Source organism: Vicugna pacos, chromosome 34 (genome assembly GCF_048564905.1).
Source record: "Vicugna pacos chromosome 34, VicPac4, whole genome shotgun sequence".
In the NCBI taxonomy this organism is placed as follows: domain Eukaryota; kingdom Metazoa; phylum Chordata; class Mammalia; order Artiodactyla; family Camelidae; genus Vicugna; species Vicugna pacos.
This window is the reverse complement of record NC_133020.1, coordinates 21154702-21173472: the sequence shown is the minus strand read 5'-3', so window position 1 is coordinate 21173472 and position 18771 is coordinate 21154702. Positions and strand designations below refer to the sequence as shown.

At 46.9% G+C, this 18771-nt stretch overlaps 2 protein-coding genes across 8 annotated transcripts in view; one reads left to right on the top strand and one right to left on the bottom strand.

The window, feature by feature from the left end:
* Positions 1 to 18771, top strand: part of FBXL14 (F-box and leucine rich repeat protein 14) — a 429592-nt gene that overhangs the window by 150458 nt on the left and 260363 nt on the right. The window lies entirely within an intron of this gene.
* ERC1 (ELKS/RAB6-interacting/CAST family member 1) overlaps positions 1 to 18771 on the bottom strand; it is a 294829-nt gene that overhangs the window by 92528 nt on the left and 183530 nt on the right. For all 7 annotated transcript variants that reach the window (XM_072954473.1, XM_072954472.1, XM_072954475.1 and 4 more), the window contains one exon: positions 16824 to 16984. In XM_072954473.1, the coding sequence (XP_072810574.1) occupies positions 16824 to 16984 (161 nt within the window). The remainder of the gene's footprint in view (positions 1 to 16823; positions 16985 to 18771) is intronic.

Here is an 18771-nt window from a genome sequence, read left to right as displayed (position 1 = left end):
ATCGGCAGGACGCCCTCAGGAGGCCGAGCTGGAGGAACAGCACAGAGGATGCGATTCTCTAGCCTAAAGAGCTCGAGCTGAAGTAAAAACTCTTGGATGGCATGAAGGAATCATCAGCTTAACTGAACAGTGACTGGCGCCCACAGGACTGCTCCAGTATTAGCTTAAAATAAGAACAAAGCTCAGCGCTGGAATCTCCTCTTGCTTAAAAAGTGAAAACAAAGATGTGGCAGGGAGCCCCCGAGGCTGGACAGTGGCGGGCGGGGCAAGAAGTGGCCGCGACAGAGACTCCCTCCCACTAAGGGCTCCGCAGGGCTGACAGGAAAGGGCAGAGCCAGGTCGTTCAAACCTAACGTGCAAATTCTGCTCAATCCCAACTCTGAAAACCAACCAACAGCCAACCTAACGTGATTCCAGGGCCTGGAGACTCACTGAAGTGTCCTGTTCAAAACCACAAAGCAGGGGGTGCGGAGGTGGGGGTGGGGTGGGGAGGGCTGGCGTCTTGTTTTATGCACCACTTATTAAACTGGACTATTCCTCTTTTATTTATTGGCCCCCAAAATAAGTGGCCTGATTAACCAGCTGCAGGGGAAGAAAGAAATTTCGCGCATCTTTATTTTCAACACAGAGAACACGACGACGGCTGCCATTTGCTGGGACAGCTCATCTTCGTGACAAGAGAGCCAGGCACTCCTGAGCACTGGCGGGTACCAAGCAGGTTGTGACCCGGGCCGTGAGACGGCTGCTCCTGCTCCGGGGCCCATCAGCACTCCCCAGGATGGTGCCTGGGAAGGAGGGATTCGCCTGCTATCCCCAGACGAACCCTCCCCGGAACCACCACGCCCAAGGACTTCTATTGTTTGCACGGGATGGACACACCAGTGTGCGTGTGTGTTGTGCAATTATTTGGATGCTTTCTAACAGATGGAAAAGCAATAAAATGAGAGGAAAGCACTCGCTTAATTAGCACTGGCCCAGCTACCGTATGTACATGTACACGTGTCCCGGGAAAGCATCCCCCTGACTGGGCCCTCTTCCACATCTGAAACCACTGACAGCTCTGAACCAGACCACTCATCACAGGACGGCTTCGTCCCTCGAAAGAAGAGCTGGGGGTACACTTAACAACTCAATCCCGGGGTCTGAGAATTTTAGTACTGAGGGATTCACATTAAGCCTGCCTCCAAAATAAAAATAAAACAAATTTTAAAAATCAGACCTAGAAGTGAAATGAATGTCCTCCAGCACAGCCTTCCAGGGAGAAATGGAGACACACAAGCGCAGCGTGACTGTCTTATCTCTCCAGGAATTTGGAGCCAAAAGGCTTGATTCCGCCCGTTTCGACCTCGATGCGGAGGGGCTCGGCAACGGCCACGCGGACCAGGCCCCTTGAATGCCGCCTGGTCTACTTCCCGGCAGTGACCTCCACCCCCAGGCTTGGCACGGCTCATTTGGACAGCACACTGAGCTTCCTCTGTGAGCCGGCCCCCAGGGCTCACAGAGTTCAAGATATAATGAGATACGAAGGTGTTTATCACAAGGCGGAGTGGGACTCTGGGCCGGAGCAACAGGAGCTGGACATCGCGGGCAGGCTGGGGACAGAAAGGGTTGTTTTTTCTTTAGAGTATGCTGGAAAAATAAACTATTCCAGAAGACACACAAAGTTTCGGGAAAGACGACAATTTTTAAGCGCAAGTAAGCCTCCAACTTGCAGAAACTTAAGAGAACGAAACGGCATTTCAGAGGCAGAGACGGGGAGGGGGCAGCACACCTTTCTTTCATCACTGCCTCTTGCTACCTGTGCACGTAAAATTCTGGTTCGAGAGCCCTGTAATCGACCCCGTTCTATAGGAAATGGCAAACATCTTACACGGATGTTCTGTCTGAAAAGCAGCAATCAAAACCCTTGTTATGAATTCTGAAGGCTTCATGAAGGGAAAGCACGTACGTAAAAGTAGAGGCCCCCCAAAAACTTAGGACAGGAGAGAAGGGAAAAACCCTAACATTCTGAAAACAAGTTCGGCTTAAACTGGAACTTACACTTCTGACAAATACTATGAACTAAGCCAGCGTAAACGGACTCTTCCCTCTTGCTCCAAACTCACGAAAACTGCATGAAATAGGTTCGAACTGACAGCGCGACAGGAGGGCGAGCTGAAGTAGCCCCCCCCCCCCCGTGCCAGCACGAGGAGGGGCGGCGGGAGCGCCCCCGGGAGGAAGCCCGCGCGGGGCTGGGCAACTGGGCGGCGGAGGGCGAGGCGGGGCGCCTCCGGCTCCAAACCAGGCGAGGCCCCAGGCCCGGGGCGGGGACGGGTCGCCAGGAGGAGTGGCCGGCGGGCGCGCGGAGACTCGCAGGAAGGCTGGCCCAGAGCCAGCGACACTCGCCGCGCCACGGACTCAGCTGCCCTGAGGGAGCAAGGCTCCCGAGACCGCGGCCCCGGAGGCGGAGCCTGCACCCGAGGGCCGCGCCGCCTGGAGACAGGCCCGCGCGCGCGCGCGGGTGAGGGGCCGCGACGGGAGGCTGCCCGCAGCAGCGGGGGTGCGCGGGCCGCGCCGGGGAGCATCGCAGCGGCGGGAGCAGGCGCTCCGCCAGCGGGCCCCCTCGGCGGCGCGCTGGAACCCGGCCGCTAGGAGGCGGCGGGGGGCGGGGGGAGCCGCCCCGGGCTGCGCAGCCGGCGCCCCCCCCGCCCCCGGACGGCCTTCTTCATGCAGCCGTCCGGCTGCAGCCTGGCCCCGGGTGGGCGCCCTCGGGCCGGGCCTCGGGGGTGGGTACTGATGAGAGCGAGACGAGGAAAGTGGGCCGTCTTCCCTCCCAGACGTGGCGTGTGACTCCGCCTGGCCGACGGAAGACGAAGGGAGGTCCCCTGTGGAAGGAGGCAGTGGAGGACTTCCCAGAACGAGACCCAGCACTACGTGGAAGTGGTGACATCACCGCGAAGCAGGCTGAGGACAAAGGCAACGCACTGTCTGATGCCAGGGCCCTGGTCAGCGGGCGGTTTCACACCCGTCCACCGCAGCTGCACGGAGGCGTCCTCTGCTCACGGCTTGCAGACTGCTCTTTTCTCCCCACGATGCAGTGGTGCTGTGCACGCAGCACTGAGCGCTCCGCCCTGATTCCGTGGGATTCAATCGCCACACCCTGGATGGAACACAGACTAAGGGGGGAAAGCTCGCGAGCCCAGCAGACTTTACTAAACGCAAGGAGAAATTTCTACAGATAAAAATTTGGATATAGCTAAGGGAGGCTTAGAGAAAAAAATCACAGGCTTCTATAATAACTAAAAGTATTCAAGTCACTTGGAAAAAAATAAACATGGTAAATGTAAGGAAAACAGAAGGAAATCAGAACAGAACAGAAACTAGCAGCATAAAAACAAACATAAGCAAAGGTGAGCAAACTTCAATGTGGCTCCTGAAAAAGAAATACAAAACAGACGAACTTCTAGTAACACCGAAGAGAAAAAGGACACCATTCTCAGTGAAGCGAGCCAGGAAAAGAAAGAGCAATACCACACGATACTGCTTCCGTGTGGAATCTTAAAAAAGGACGCAAATGAACTCATCTACAAAACAGAAATAGACTCAGACACAGAGGGCAAACTCATGGCTACCAGGGAGGAGAGGGGTGGAGAGGGACGAGCCAGGAATCTGACAAGTGCATCTCCTGGGGGGTGAAGGGAACGTTAGCTGTCCTGATCGTGGTGGTGGCTTCACCGGTGTGTACCTCTTCCAAAATTCATCAGATTGTACATCTGAAGTATGTGTAGTGTACTGTGCAGGAGTCATGAAAGGTGTTAAACAGGTCATGCCAAGGATTCTGAAAATGGAAAAAAAGAGAGAAAGAAAGAAAAGAAAAAAAGGATAAAACTCACAAGGCATATGAATAAGAACAGGGCATAAACACAGCATAGACTTTAAAAGCACCCGCCAGTCAGCAATAGATTAAAGAATTCAAGGGAAAAAAGATACCATTCATGACAGCAGCCACTGAGGAATCAGGAACAAATCTAGCAGACGTGTAAGGTGTGCTGAGAAAGTGCACAAGATACTGAAGAAGGTCATGAAAGAAAAATAAATGGATAAACAGGCTACGTTAGCGGATGGCTAGACTCACTGTTACAAAAATACCCAGCTCTGCCTAAACTGGGCTATAAAATCAATGCAAATTCTTACCATGGTCCTGAGAGGGTTTTTTTTTTTTTTAAGGACTAGTCGGTGTCATCATAAGATTCCTATGAAAGACTAAAAGTTCCAGACAATCCTGAGTGCAGAATGCTGCGGAGACTTCTGGTCTACCAAAGCCAGCACTTAGAGCAGTGCCTGCAGCAGCAGTGAACCAGCACGGCCACGACAGACAGGCAACTGGTAATAACATACATTCTCTCCTCCAGGTCGTTCTGGCAAACGAAGCACCCCGCACATGGCCGTTCCCGTTCACCTTCACCCGCGGAACCCCACGCTTCACGCCGCACAAAGCAGTGCGTGTCTCAGTTCTGAGCTCTGTGACGCTGGGAAGAACACATCGTCTCAGCGACTTTTATCCACAGTGCTCAGCACCGTGTTGGAACATTTAGTAAGTCTAGAAACAAGGCATAAATAGTGTCAAATGCTCTAAAACAAAGCGCAAAGCGACAGGGGCGCTTGTGTCGACTGAGAAGATTTCAGGTTTCCTTCCAGCCACCGTGATCCGGTGTCAGCTGTGAGAAGGGGTAGAACCTAAGAGCAGAACCACGGAGAAAGCACTGAAGACAAGAACGGTTGTAACAGGGAGAATGCAGGTTTGAACAGTTTCTGGAGAACAAGAACTAGAGAGGGAAATAAAGCCAGAAACAGATCCAGGGACAAATGATGGAGAGCTGATTGCAACATGGAGCTTCTGAAGGTTTCTAAACGTAAGTCCAGCGTTACCAGATGTATGTCCCCGGTGAAAGTAGGAAATTCTTATTTCCACTGAGCAATTGGTTAGGAAAAAATGTTCTGAATAAACACCAGTACGTCAGAAAGGCCACGACAGTACTTTTACCCAGTTCAGATTCAATTCAGTGATGTGAATTATACCACACACCCCCAAAGATTAAAAAATAAAATAAAATAAAAGCTAATGAAAATGGTAACATGAGACTTTATCATATTAACCATGAGTATTTCTACTCTCTGCCTTTCAACAACAAAAAAGACAGTGAATAGAGATCTCGATTTTTTTCAAAAAGTTAATAAATATCCATACACATCTCTGAATCAATCACCCCCAATGTATAGCCTTTATTTTATCTAACTCTAAGAGTAATTCATGCTCATTATGAAAAATTAGAAAATTCAACAAGTATGAGAAAGAAAAAATCCCCCCATATTTCCAGCATTCAAAGAGATAAGTACTTTGAGCATTGGGTGATTATTCTTCCCAGCTTTTGTTTTTTGTTAAAAAATGTATCCATACACGCACAGAAAAATCAGTTTTATGCTGCGTGGGGGTCAGTCCTGCTTTTTTTTTTTAACATTATATCATGTTTCCCCAATTTGTTAGATATTCTTTGAATGAATCGATCACACTTTCATGAAAGAGAACTATCCTATTTTCACTGTCTCTTTTTATAACATTAACCCTCTGCTCCAGATTTTGAACACTGACTGGATAAAGGCAATTTGACACATCTGAGGATTACAAATATATTACAAATGAGCTAAGATGATGCAAACACAAAGAAAATACACACAAGCAAGACCGTAAGATAAAAACAAGAAATGATGAAAGAAAAGGAGGTTACGCAGGATTGATGTGGCCGAGGACAAAGGGACAATGACAGCATGACTGCCTGTCTGGTACCACGAGCCTGAGAGACAACCCCAAGGTGACCCCAAGACCCCAGCAGGCAGGTGTGTTCTGGTAGGATCACTCCCATGCGTACGCTGCCCCCTGTGAAACGAAGCTTAATTTCAAGATCAAACTGCTGGCCACCTCTGCTAGTTAGTAACCACCCTGCTCGAAAAAGCAACAGTATCTCTACCAGAAATGCATGGTCACAAACACAGTGAGAAGAAACAACCTAATTCCTGGTGGGAAACTGTACCAATGGCCATGGGGAGCTGAAAGTATGTCATTACACGGAAGAAAAGGCGATGAAGAAAAAGAACGAATCCAGCCGTAACCACTTTCATACGCACAGCGAAGAAGCCCTCTGCTCAAGGCAGGGGTTCATCTGATTCTCCTGTGACAGCGACTTACGTGTAAGACTGACATGTACATCACAGGTATTTCCCTTAGGACCTGTTCCCAGCCAGGTGATTCCCCATAACATTAAACCAGAGAGAAAAGATGAGCTCTGGAACTCAACAACGTTCAGTCCACCTGGAAGATCTAACTTGTAACAACAAACACTACTAAAGGCTGTTTAAAACAACCAGGAATTTGGTTATGTATCCTCTTCGAACATAATTTGAGAAAAATTTGGTACAATTCAAAAAATATTTACTTCATGCCAATACACTGGGTACTGTGCATGTTTCTCAGGATTCAAGATGAACAACACTTTCAAAGTCGAGAGTCTAGAGGAAGACAATAAAGCTTGCAAATAAACGGCTGTAAGACAATGGGGTAAATTCTTCAGAGACACAGACGTGGCAGAAATGTCACTATCACCTGCAAAGCTGCATACAGAACCCTATTCATGTAAATACCTTTTACCTGAATCATTCGAGTATTTTCATTTTCTTAATGGTGTCTTTTGAAGAACACCTTTTAATTTTGATGAAGTACAACTTACCAATTTCTTCCTTATGATTAGTATATTTTCTGTACTAAGAAATCTTTGCTTACTCCAAAGTTTCCTATTTTCTCCCAGAAGTTTATGGCTTTTCCTTTTATGTTGAGGTCTGGAATCCATTTTGAATTAACTTTTGCATGTGGTATGAGGGCCTTAGCTCATTTTACCCTACAGATATCCCGCTGTATCTGCATCATCCATTATAAAGATGAGTGTTTCCACACTGAATTGTATCAGTGCCTTTGACCACATATACGTGGGTCCATCTCTGCCCCCTTCACTCTGCACACCAGCCTTCGTGCCTGCAGCGTACCTCTTCATTACTGCCGCTTTATACCAAGACTACAGAGCAGGCGGTGCAAGTCATCTGCTTCCGTTCTCCTTCAAAACTGGGGTAGCCCTGCAAGAGCCACTGCAATTCGATATAAATTTAAGACTCTGACTGGAAGTTTCTACAAAAATCCTCCTGTGATTCTGGTTGGGATTGTGCTGCAAATAAATGTGGGGAGAATGAGCCGCTTAAAGTCTGAACAGTTCAAATCATGAACTAGATCCATCCCTGTATCTGTTTAGATATTTTAAAATTTTCTCTCAGTAATGTTCTGTGGTTTTCAATGTAGACATCTTGCACAAGTCTTGTTAAATTTACTCAGAAGTACTTGACGCATTTTGATGTCATCGTAAACAGTATTTTCTAAAATTTCAGTTTCCGTTTGCTCATTGCGAATGTACAGAAATACAACGGATTTTTACGTATTGCCCTGCTTAGACAGTCGTATTGTCTGTGAATAAAGACAACCCTTCTACTTCCTTTTGAACTTTACTGTTTCTTGACGTCCTGCACAACCCGGATCTCCGACACAATAACGAGCAAGGGACGGACGTGGATGTCTTTATGTCCTTTGCAACCTCTGGGGAAAGTGCCCATCATTTAGTGAAGTTTCATACACGCCCTTTATTGAGCTAAAGAAACTGCCTCCTGTTCTTGTACGTAAGTATGTTAAAAAACCTTCTGAACATCTGAGATAATTTAAGATTTTTTTCTGTACTGTTAATGTAGTGAACTTAGCTAACTTATTTTAGAATAGTGAACAAACCTTGCTTTCCAGAAATCAGCCTAACTTGGTTGTGACTCACTAGCTTTCTTCTTTAGATTAGACTCAATTTGCTAAGAACTTGCTGGGGAATTTTATGGCAGTGTTCATAAGAGAGACGGATCTATAATTTTCTTTATGTAATGTGTTTTTCAGGTTTAAGTGTGAGGGCAATTCTAGTCTCATAAAACGAATTACGAAGTATTTCCTTATTCCCTATTTTCAGAAAGAATTTCAGTAAGACTTGCACTACTTCTTACTTAGATGTTTAGTAGAAGTCACCAGTGAGCTAACCTGGGCCTGGAGCTTGCTTTATGGAAATATTTTTTATTACAAATTAAATTCCTTTGATAGGTACAGGCCTTGCTCAATGTTCTATTCCTTTTTGAGCCAGCTTTAATAAACCACGTTTTTCAAGAATTTTGTCTATTATACCTAAGTTATCAAATTTACAGACACAAAGCTGTTCAAAATACCCTCTTCTCAAATTCCCCTAGACCTGCGCGGGAAATGCTCTCTTACCCTCTTTCATCATGAATGTCGGTGATTCGTACGTCTGTGTTTTCCCCTTGGTTCCCCTAGGAAGGGGCTTCCCAACTTCATTAACTCTCTGAAGAACCGCTTTGTGGATTTTGTGTTGTCGGTTTGCTGTTTCCTTGGTTTCTGCTCTGACCCTTATTGTTTCCTTCATTCTATTTACTTTCATTTCCGTTGCTCTTCTTTTTTCTAGTTTCTTAGTGTGGAAACTCAGATCACTGAATTTAAACTTTCTTATTTTGCAAAATAAGCATTTAAAGGCACAGACTTCACCGTAAGCATCACTTGAGCTGTGCAACACAGAATGTCACTCATTCGGTTCAAAGCGACTTCTCAGATTCCTTATGACTGCTCTGAGCCATGGTATTTAGAATTGTGTAACTTAATTTCCAAACATTTGGGGGATTTTCCAGAAGTCGTATTATTAACTTCTAACTTAATTCCATTGTGGTCAGAAAACAATTCTGACATATTTCAGTCTTTGGAAATTTACTCAGATTTATTTTTATGGCTCAGCATATGGTCCTCACTGGTGAACATTCCATACATATTGGAAAAACATAAATATTCTTCAGTTATTGGGTGCACTACTCTATAAATATTGAACAGGTCAAGCTGACGCTCTTCAGAGCTTCTATATTTTTACTGCTTATTTCCTGTCCACTTATTCTATCAGTTTCTGAGAAACAGGGGTTGTAATCTCCAGCAGTGAATAATGAGTGTGGGTTTGTCAGCTGGCCCTTCCTGAGTTTTGAGGCTCCGTTACCAGGTGCATGCACGTGAAGGACTGTGATGTCTTCCTGATGATCCGTCCCCGTCGTCATTATGATGCGTCCTTCTTTATCCCCAGGGATGTTCTTCATAACAGGGATGTCATCTGAGATTAATAAAGCCAGGCCAGGTTTCTTATGATCACTGTTTACGAGGAACATCGCTGTCCACTCTTTGATTTCAGCCTGTTTGTGTTCATTGTACTCTATGTCCTGCAGACAGCACTGCCTTGTTCCAGTCCACCCCAGTACTCTCCCATACTCTCTGTTCATTAACAGGAGTGTTTAGTCCGTGTGACTGGGACACAACACTGGTATTTACACCTGATTTACATCCATCATCCACTTGCCCCTTCTCGGCTTCACTCCTCTGCTGTTCCCTTGCTGTCCTTTCTCTTCTGGGTAAATGAAGTAATTTTTAGTGTGTTTTGTTTCTTCTATTGGATTTTAAGCTTTTTGGTTTTTGGTTTTTGTTTTTGGAGGTTGCTCTACAGATAACATTACGCACCTTTAACTTACCAAAGTCTGCTCAGATTTAGAAACTGTAAGACTTCAACACGGATACTCTGTATTTCTCACCTCTCGACGTCCACAGCCTTACGACCACGAGTTCCGCCCGCGTATCTTCGGTGCTCTGGCTGTCCTACCTTTCACCCTTATGTGTACTGTAAACTCCACCTTGCACGGCTATTCTCTTTGCTTTAAACGGCCCGTTGTCTTTTACGGGAAATATGAGAGGAAAGAAGTCTTCTGTATGTATCTGCTTACTTACCACGTCTGGTGTCCCCACTCCTTCCTTGTGGGTTCACGCTCCCATCTGCTTTCATTTCCTTTCAGCTGGAAGAACGCTCATTAGCATTTCTTACAGAATGTGTTTTCTAGAGATAAGTTCTTTTCATATTTATCTATCTGGAAATGCCTGTATTTAACTCTACCTTTTAAGACTGTTTTTATTCGGCCGTAGAATTCTAGGCTGACAATTCCTCTTTCTGTACTTTGAAAGAAGTTTTAAATCATTCTGTTCCGCTCTCCAGTGTCTCTGACATGAACTCGGCTGTCCCAGTTTCCCTTTGCATGCTGTCTTTTTTTCTGCTTTTGCTTTTTTCTCTTTATACTTTGTTTCCAGCAATTAACTTACAACATTTACAGGTGTGGATTTCTTTGCATTTGCCCTGCTTGGTTTCACAGGTTTCTAGCATCTGTAAATACGTGTGCGTTTTAAAAAGACTTCCATTTTTTAGAGCTCCTTTAGATGAACAAAAACCTTGAGAGGGAGGCACAGAGATTTCCCATACACCTCCTTAAATCAATGTATTTTAAGTCAAATTAAAAAAATATTCCAGCCATTATCTTCACAAATCTTTCTTTCTACTCCCTTCTCACTCTTCTACCCTCTGCAGTGCCAGCTACGCGCACGCTGGCCCGCCTGATACTGTCCAACACGTCACGGAAACCCTGTTCATTCTGTAAAAATTCCTTTTCTCCCCGTTTCTCAGACCGGATAATTTCAGTTGATCTATTTTAAAATTTATGGTTTCTTTCTTTTGACGGCTCTAATCTGTCATTAAGACCATCCAGTGAATTAGTTAATTTTCAGGTTTAGAATTTCCATTTTTCTAACGGTTTTCCTTTCTCAGATGAGACCTCCTGCTGCTGTTTCACTGACGTTACATTTTCTTTTAAGTCTTTAAAGCGTGCTGGTCACTCTCAAATCCAGTACCTAGGCCTTCTCTGAGCTGCCTTCTGCTGCACGCCTTTTTCACTCTGGGCCATGTGTTACTGCCTGTCTGAACGTCCGGCGGTATTTTTCAGTCGAATGCAGGCTGCTGTAGATGACGCAGCATAAAGACGCTGGGCTCTGTCACTTTCTTCTGAAAGCAACGGTCTTTATTCCAGTAGATGATTCAGTTACTGCCTGGGCTCCTGGAACGTGTGTAGGCTTGGGTTTACGCTTTGTCGGGCTGATGTGTTGAAAGCCCAGGGTATTTCCCAGACCTCTCTGTCTTGATGGGATTCATCCTCCAAATTCTATCAACTTTCCTGGAGCTTTCAGTTTTGTTAAACTGCATCTTCAGTTCACGTAGCGCAGGTCACGATCTCTACTCCTAAAACCTGGGCTTTCTGTTATCTCAGAAAGATGCCTGAAGTTTTAATGTGAATTTTGCCACTTGGACTGGCTCGGAACTCCAGATTCCCCAGCACTGCTGTTCCACCTCTGAGTCACAATCCCACTTCCATCCCCACAGCAGCTCATCTCGGGTATGCCGCGGGCAGTCTCAGGCAGTGAACGTGCAGCTTGGCCCGCAGCCAAGGACCTACGGACATCTGACCCCCAGCTTCTGCTCAGTATACTGTTTATGTATAAATTACTTCTCTGGTTTACTCAGAGCATATACAGCCACAGAATCAAGGGATGTCAGAAGGTCACCTAGTCAGATAACCGCGTGATTTTTTAGACCACAGGAATCTCAGGGATGTAGGAGACCCTTTCATTTCAGAATGAGAAAACCACCAATCTGAAAAGTTAAGTGCAAACTGGATTTCCAGTTGTGAGCATCCTACTTTGCAAATATTCAGCCTGACCAATTTCAGAGTGTTTTTATTACTTTATCTTATTTAATCCTTGCAACAACCTCATGAGCTGGGTCTAAATATTATTACCCCAGTTTACAGGTAAGAAAACTGGCTCAAAATGTAAACACAGTCTTTGCTAGAAAGAGCACCTTACAGTACTCTTTCACTCAGAATCCTCAGGCAGGAAGGGCTTATGATTAAATAAATGAATTATTATTTCTACATGCAGAGCTTGAAGGAAGCTTTACCCATTTACAGAACGAGCAAATTCCTTGTATGGTACTTTCTGAGGGACACTGAGAAGGAAGGTCCTGAAAGGAAAAAATTTTTTAGGAAATCTCAAAGCAAAACAAACAAACAAACCCCTCATACTGGTATATTACATAAAAAAAAATTCTTAAAATGAGCACTGCAATTTAGGTTAAGGCAGTAGATTATCCACCTGCAACAGTTAACCCTTTAACTGTTTCATTTGTATTAAACAGAGGGACTGGGGTTGATCCCAGGCCTCCAGGAGAGGAAACAGTGAAAGGGTAGGAAAGAAGTGAGATAGCCATCCCCCTCCTTCACCCTCTGGGAGAAAGAGGAGGACCCATCTGCTTCCCTTCACCCTGCACGAGGGAGGACATTCCTGCACACAGACCGTACGCTGACGGGGCAGAGAAAGACTTCTAAACGCTGGAGAAGAGAGGGGCCTGGGGGGCCTTTGTCCGGAAAGCTCCGTTCGTGACTTGGTACTTAGAGATTACTCCAGTCATTCAAGACTTTTTATATGAAAAGATGATTAGGAAGCGTGAGTTTTTAAAGAATGTGGTTTCCTCTGTTTGGAAGTTACACCTGACCCTAAACGGTTAAAAAGTGGGATGGATTTAGGCTTAAGGGAGAAGAAAGGCAAGGGATGTTTAGAGTTTTTTATAACAGATTTCAATTCAGGTTACAAGAAAACAGAACCATTTCAGAAAGCCGCTTGTCCTACTTCTGCATCATCTGGTGAGAAGCTGAGCATCACGGTCAAAAGCGCAGGAACAGGGAGAGGCAGGGCACTCCAGTAATCACCACACGTATCGAACCCACCTCCACCCCTGACCTACAGCATCTCAGAGCCCCAGCTGCACTCCCAGCTCTGGTGAAGAAGGATGTCGGAAGAGCTGCTATCACACGTTCTGTGAAGTAGGCAGCACGAGGGCTGGATGCCAGGGTAGAAGCAGAGGGGGCAGAATTAAAGAGCTGAGCACGCCGAGGGAGCAAGCCCCCAGGCACGGGACAGCTGACTGTGGGCAGAGACTCCGCTCTGTGCTTCAGTTAGGACCAGTCCCACCGGTGTTACTTGTTTATCGCCGCACTGTACAGCATACTTTGTTTTCTTTTGCAACTCAAGCGCAGGAAATTTCCATAACAATTTATTTGATTTCCTACACAATAATGTAAACCTTGGCATTTTAGGTCACTGTGAAAAATGCCTCCAGTTCCACGAGGAGCCCTTCATCATATGTCCAATGACTCAAATAAATGCATTTGGTGGAAGTTTAAACAAGCGTGACTTTGCAAAGAGAATACATGTTCCAATTCTTTTGTAACTTAAAATACATTTCAATTTGTGGCCAGGATATGATGTGCATAACTGTTATCAACTTTGTGGTTAATCTGGAAGACTGCCAGAAACCCCCAAATGGGATTTTTTTAAATGTCAGCAACTCTGCAATAAATTTTAAAATGAAATCCTACAGAATATCAGGGGATAAAATAACTTAAAATACAGTCTCATTTTAATGATTCGAAGTATAATCGATTGATCACCAAACTACACTAACCCAAAGTAGCCTGGCCTCCCCCAGGAACCGTTTTCTACAGCTTTCTTAATTCTAAGCATAGTCTACTTTCCGCTCTGAAATTAAAAGGCAAAGGTTTTTTAAATGCCAAAATTCAGATTATACTACTGGACTCTTCATAGGCTCATATGAAAATTTATTTTCTGTTTGTGGGGAGTTAGGGCTTTCTTGAGCCAAAAGGCATCTCATGAGTGTATAACGTAGCTCACAGAGGCCTGGATTTCTCCAGCAACGTTACTAACAGTATGGATGATAAAGTATTTATTACTCATCAAACAGCTGCAGATTCTCAAAGAAACAAAAGAGCTATGCCACCACCTCCCAAAACAAACCAGTCCTCAGAGTAGTCCATCTACAGTCTGATAACAATTTTACTCAAAGTGGAAAATGAGTCTCGCGGGCTTTTTTCGTGACGCCAGCACAGGGTGAGCCTGCAGAAGGACCCTGAAGGCAGGGCGGTGGAGGATGAATTAGCTCACCGGGAAATCTTGGTAGTAAAGCTCATACCCTGAACTGATACTTCACGTTTCCTATGGCTGTTATTTTTATTATTTTCCCCCTTCCCCATTCATCCTTCCTTTATTAGGCAAAGAGGCTAACATAAAAGTGGAATAAAAAGTAACAGCTAACAAAACCACAGCATGAGGAGAAGCAGCGCCAACGTGGGATCTGCCAATAAAAATGTTCCTTCTCCTCAGGGCTGGCCCGCCAGCGCGCCTGCTGAATCGCTGGCAGCCTACCAGCTGAGCCGTTCCACATCTCCCAAAGCTCACGGCCGCCATTCATCTGCAGCAGACACTCAGAATTTACAATCATAAACACTAGGGACAGACAAGGACCATCAGGACATTCCTCTGGGTTTGACCAGGTCAGGGTTAGTCCAGGAAACCAGACGACTCGGTGCTTTGCTGAAGAGCTGTCCCACACACGGGCCAGCCGCCTCTTCCTCGGGAAGACTCCTCTTCCTCCAGATTCAGGCACACATGGCTTGCTTCAGGCCCTTCTGCACGCTGCGTTCCCTTCACGCTTCGCCCACATTTCAAGTTCCCGGGTCATAGCGAACAAGCCCTCTCACTTGTTCAATTACCAACAACTGAACAACGTGCACATTTAAAAACCGGTGGGTCCCGCCATGATTACAGAAGGGAGAACCTCGTCGTCACTGCCGACAGCCACAGGCAGGACGCTGCCTTCCTTCTTTTAAATTTTGCTCAAATAACTTTGTTTTCCTGCAAATCATCACCAGGAAATACGCGCAGCAAGCTAATAACACCCAGCATTAAGTGCTTCCGGTGCTGCACACTGCTCTCAGTTACATGTATTAGTAACTTCTCATCCTGTTGTCATGAAAACGCAGAGAGGCAGGAGCAACTATTCCTGCCAGTTTACAAGCGAGGAGACTTGGCGTGGGACGCTCAGGAACCTGCGGAAGTCGCAGGGCTAGTGAGCGGCAGAGTCGGAACGCAGACTCAGGCCCCTTCGCTCCGTCCGGGAGGCGCGCTCCGTCCACGTGCCGTGAACAGTCGCACGCACACAGCACGCGGGACTCCTTGGGGGCGTAAACACCTTACCAACTGGCAACAGAATGAAGTAAATTCTGATCAAAGTTACAGACTCTCAGACACTCCCAACCCAGGACAGGTGATTAGCAGAAACTGTTCAGCATTTGGAAAGGAGTCCAGAATACAGCAGAAAAACGTGTATTCCCTTGGTCAGCTGTGCAGTGGAAAGGAATCAAAAGTGCACTGTATCCGACCCCACACCGTGTTACTCGTGGTGTTCTGTGTGTGCATACCTAAGCTTAGGGCCGGTTTCTGCTGAGGCGTTATCACAGCCGACAGCCTGTTCTCCCCCACGTCACACCCACGCTTCTTCTGTTCTCTTACCGCCACTGACAAAACCAGGCCCAGGACCTCTTCCACGAACGTGCTCCCAAGAAGCAAACTGACTTGTAAGCCTCATTCTCGTCACGCTGCTTACTCAGAACCGTGACTTCTCCCCCTCCTCCAGCGTCTCGACCAGTTTCTGGCTGCAGGACTCACCGCTTCCAAGAGCGCGTCACCTGCAACGCTGTTCTAAAGGGTCCCTAACCCTGGCACTGCGGCCTGACGACCTGTGAGCACAGGTGACACCCCAACACTTGTCTCTTCAACTCCAGGGCCACTGTCATGACATCACAATACTCAGGCCTCACGAGAACGCACGCCGAGGAACCAGAGCAAGAGCCTCAGCTGCGGCGTAACCTGGTGTCGCCCCTCCCCAAAAGCTCCAGGCAGAGGAGAGGCGCTGCCAGCGGGGAGCGCTAGCCGGGCTCAGACGGGCCTGTTAGCCCAGGGCAGAGGCCGCGCATCTACCAGGGAAGGACAGCCGACAGACAGACAGCAAGATCACACGGCAGAAAACTAACAGAGAAAGACTGCAGAGGAGGGACCAGGGCTTCGCCCCGAGACAGAAGCAAGAAGCTGGCCTGACGAGGGGGAGGAGGAGCCCCCTTGAGCCAGAAGAAAAGACAACAAAACACATGCTGCCCTGAGATGACAAGGCAACCGGGGGCGCCCAGGGCAGACTTGGTGTCAGCAAAATCCGAGTAAGGATTACCTGGGGGTAGGGGTGGGGGGGGGGAATGGAGAACACGCCATGGGACCTAAAAAAGAGACACCTCTAAAGGGAAGGACACCAGAGCTTCTCAAAGCCGCAGAGAAGCAGCAGCAGCAGACGCGTGGCACACAGCGGGTGCACGCGTGCCTCACAACAGACCACCTCAGGGGAGCCCCAGGATGTGGGGCGGGAGGAAACTGAGGGGAGGCGAGGTTTTGCTGGAAGTGGCAGTGCGTGAAGACCCCTGGCGAGCGCGCGTGTTGGTGGTGGAATGTGGAGATGGGCACTGCGCTCTCGATGTCTGTGCACCTCCGGAAATGTTTATTGTAAGAGAGGGGTTTTAAAACCTGCCTAGCCACCCTGTGACCCCAGAAGCCACAGTCACCTTCCTCAGTGAGCGCAAACACTTGCCTGACTTTCCAGAAGGCTCTGGGGACTTCAGAGACACCAGCTGACACAGATACATGCACTAAAGTCAGTGAAGAGGAGGCAGACCACTTCTGCCGGACCAGGGTTTGTCTCAGACCCGTTCTAAGGCGTGAGAAACACACGTGGGATGAAAGCGAGGCTAAGGGGCAATGAACGGGGCCGGAAGGTGAGAGCAGCGAGGACGCGTCTCTCCCCGACTCGCGGGCCTGAGGGCGGCGCCACCAAACTTACTTCATCTCCAGGACCTCCTCTAAGTGCTTCCTCCTCTCGGCCCGGAGGTTGGTCAGATGAGTTTCCTTCTCCGCCAGGGACTGCTGAGTCGAGGACAGCTTCGCCTTCATGGACTCCAGCTCCTGCTTCACCTTCTCCATGGCCATCAGTAACTCCTCCACCTGCGACAGACATGGGAAAGGGGAAAGCTGAACATCCGGCCCGGGCACGGTCAGAGGGGCTGGGCAACGGGCAGCACCAGGGTCCCCGACACTGAAGACACACCCCCAAATATCCTGCACTGTCCCTGGTCAGACAGACAGAGCAGGTCAAGAAACACAGCTCTCATCTTCCCTTCACTGTAATTCCTCAGTGCAGGTCAGAAAGAACCTCATTTTTTTTTTTTTGATAAACTCAAGGTTTAAGAAGTAACACTCTGTCATAGTCCCTTTTAAGGAATTTATTTGGAAATGGTCTAGAAACCTACATGGAAATAACAATATACTGGAGATAAAAATATAAGGTACAAAATCACAATAAATACCTCTAGAAGGGTTTTAGGAAATAAAAGCCATAAACTTGACTCATAACAGATGCAGGGTGAACATAAACGAGTCACTTTTATTTGCGCAAACTAAGATTCTTCTGCCTCACCAGGACGAAGAATTCCTTTTTAAAGAAAGAGCTAGGATTAATCAGATAATTTCCTGCTCTAAAGCCAGGCAGGAAGGGCTTTTTCAAGGAAGGCAAGAAGAAAAAAAGAAAAATACATGAGCAGATAGAGACGAGACAAGATGCTTTAAAAACACCCACAAACACAGCAGAGAGAAAGGAGACAGACACTAAAACACCAGACACTAAGAGGGCAGGCCGTTTCCCTGTGCTCTGGGTGGTTCCAAAACCAGAATTTACACAAACACACTCATCTTAAGTCAGAAGCAAAAAATACATGACAAAAGTATCTGTTATTACCTAAAAGCGACCTCGACCAGATAATCAGCCGGCCAAGCACACCCATCAGAAGCCCTGATGTCAGGCCGCTGCTGGACAAGAGGTCACCTTGGTTACAGTCCTTTCCAGATGTAGAGGAGGGCGCAAGCGGACTGACTGGTAACAGCCGTTAAACACGGAGGGTAAACACGTACATTCAGCTCTTCGGTGCTTGAGTTATTGTACTTTGCGTATCTTCTCAGAAGTGATCGAGCTAACGTGCAGCTAGCAGCACCCGACAGCCCCAGTCGCTGGGAGAGTTCAGACAGTGAGCAGAGCTCCCTGGACGTGTGTTCACGTAGCTGCAAGCTTTACACGGACACAGATCACTGCCTGCCCCTTTGAAAACTGTCAGCGAGGATGACGCCATATTATCAGTTTAATTCATATAAAATCTCATCTACAACTAGATTGAAGCGGTGCCCCACGGTATGTTCTTTCAGCACAAAGTCAGTCATCAACGGCACACGTACAGCAGCGCTAATAAACAGAGCGTGCGATGTGTCCGTCTTCTACGAACTTAAACACATCTCACAAGATCTCCCTCCCATCCCGCCTTCCACCGCTCCTGGCACACTGTCCCTTCAGGCTCCTACGTAACTTGAAAGGATATTTTATACACACAAAAGCGAGCAGGCATAAGCAGACTAGTCCTCCTACTTCTAGACAAAAGGAGGTCTCCTCTACACACGCTCTCATGCATCTAAAATTTTTTGGTGAACATTTTACTGAAATGCAACATAAATATGGAAAAATACACAAATAACAAATGTACAACCTGAAGAATCCTAAGTGAACACGCTCACGTAAAGAGCACACAGACCAACAATGGAACCTCATCAGCACCCCGAGCCCCTCACACCCCTTTCCAGATGAAGAGTAACCGCTTCTCTCAAACTCTAGATGAGTTGCACCTATTGTTCTAACTTCATACAAACAGAATGACATAGTATGTAACTTTAAGCACAGATTTCTTCAC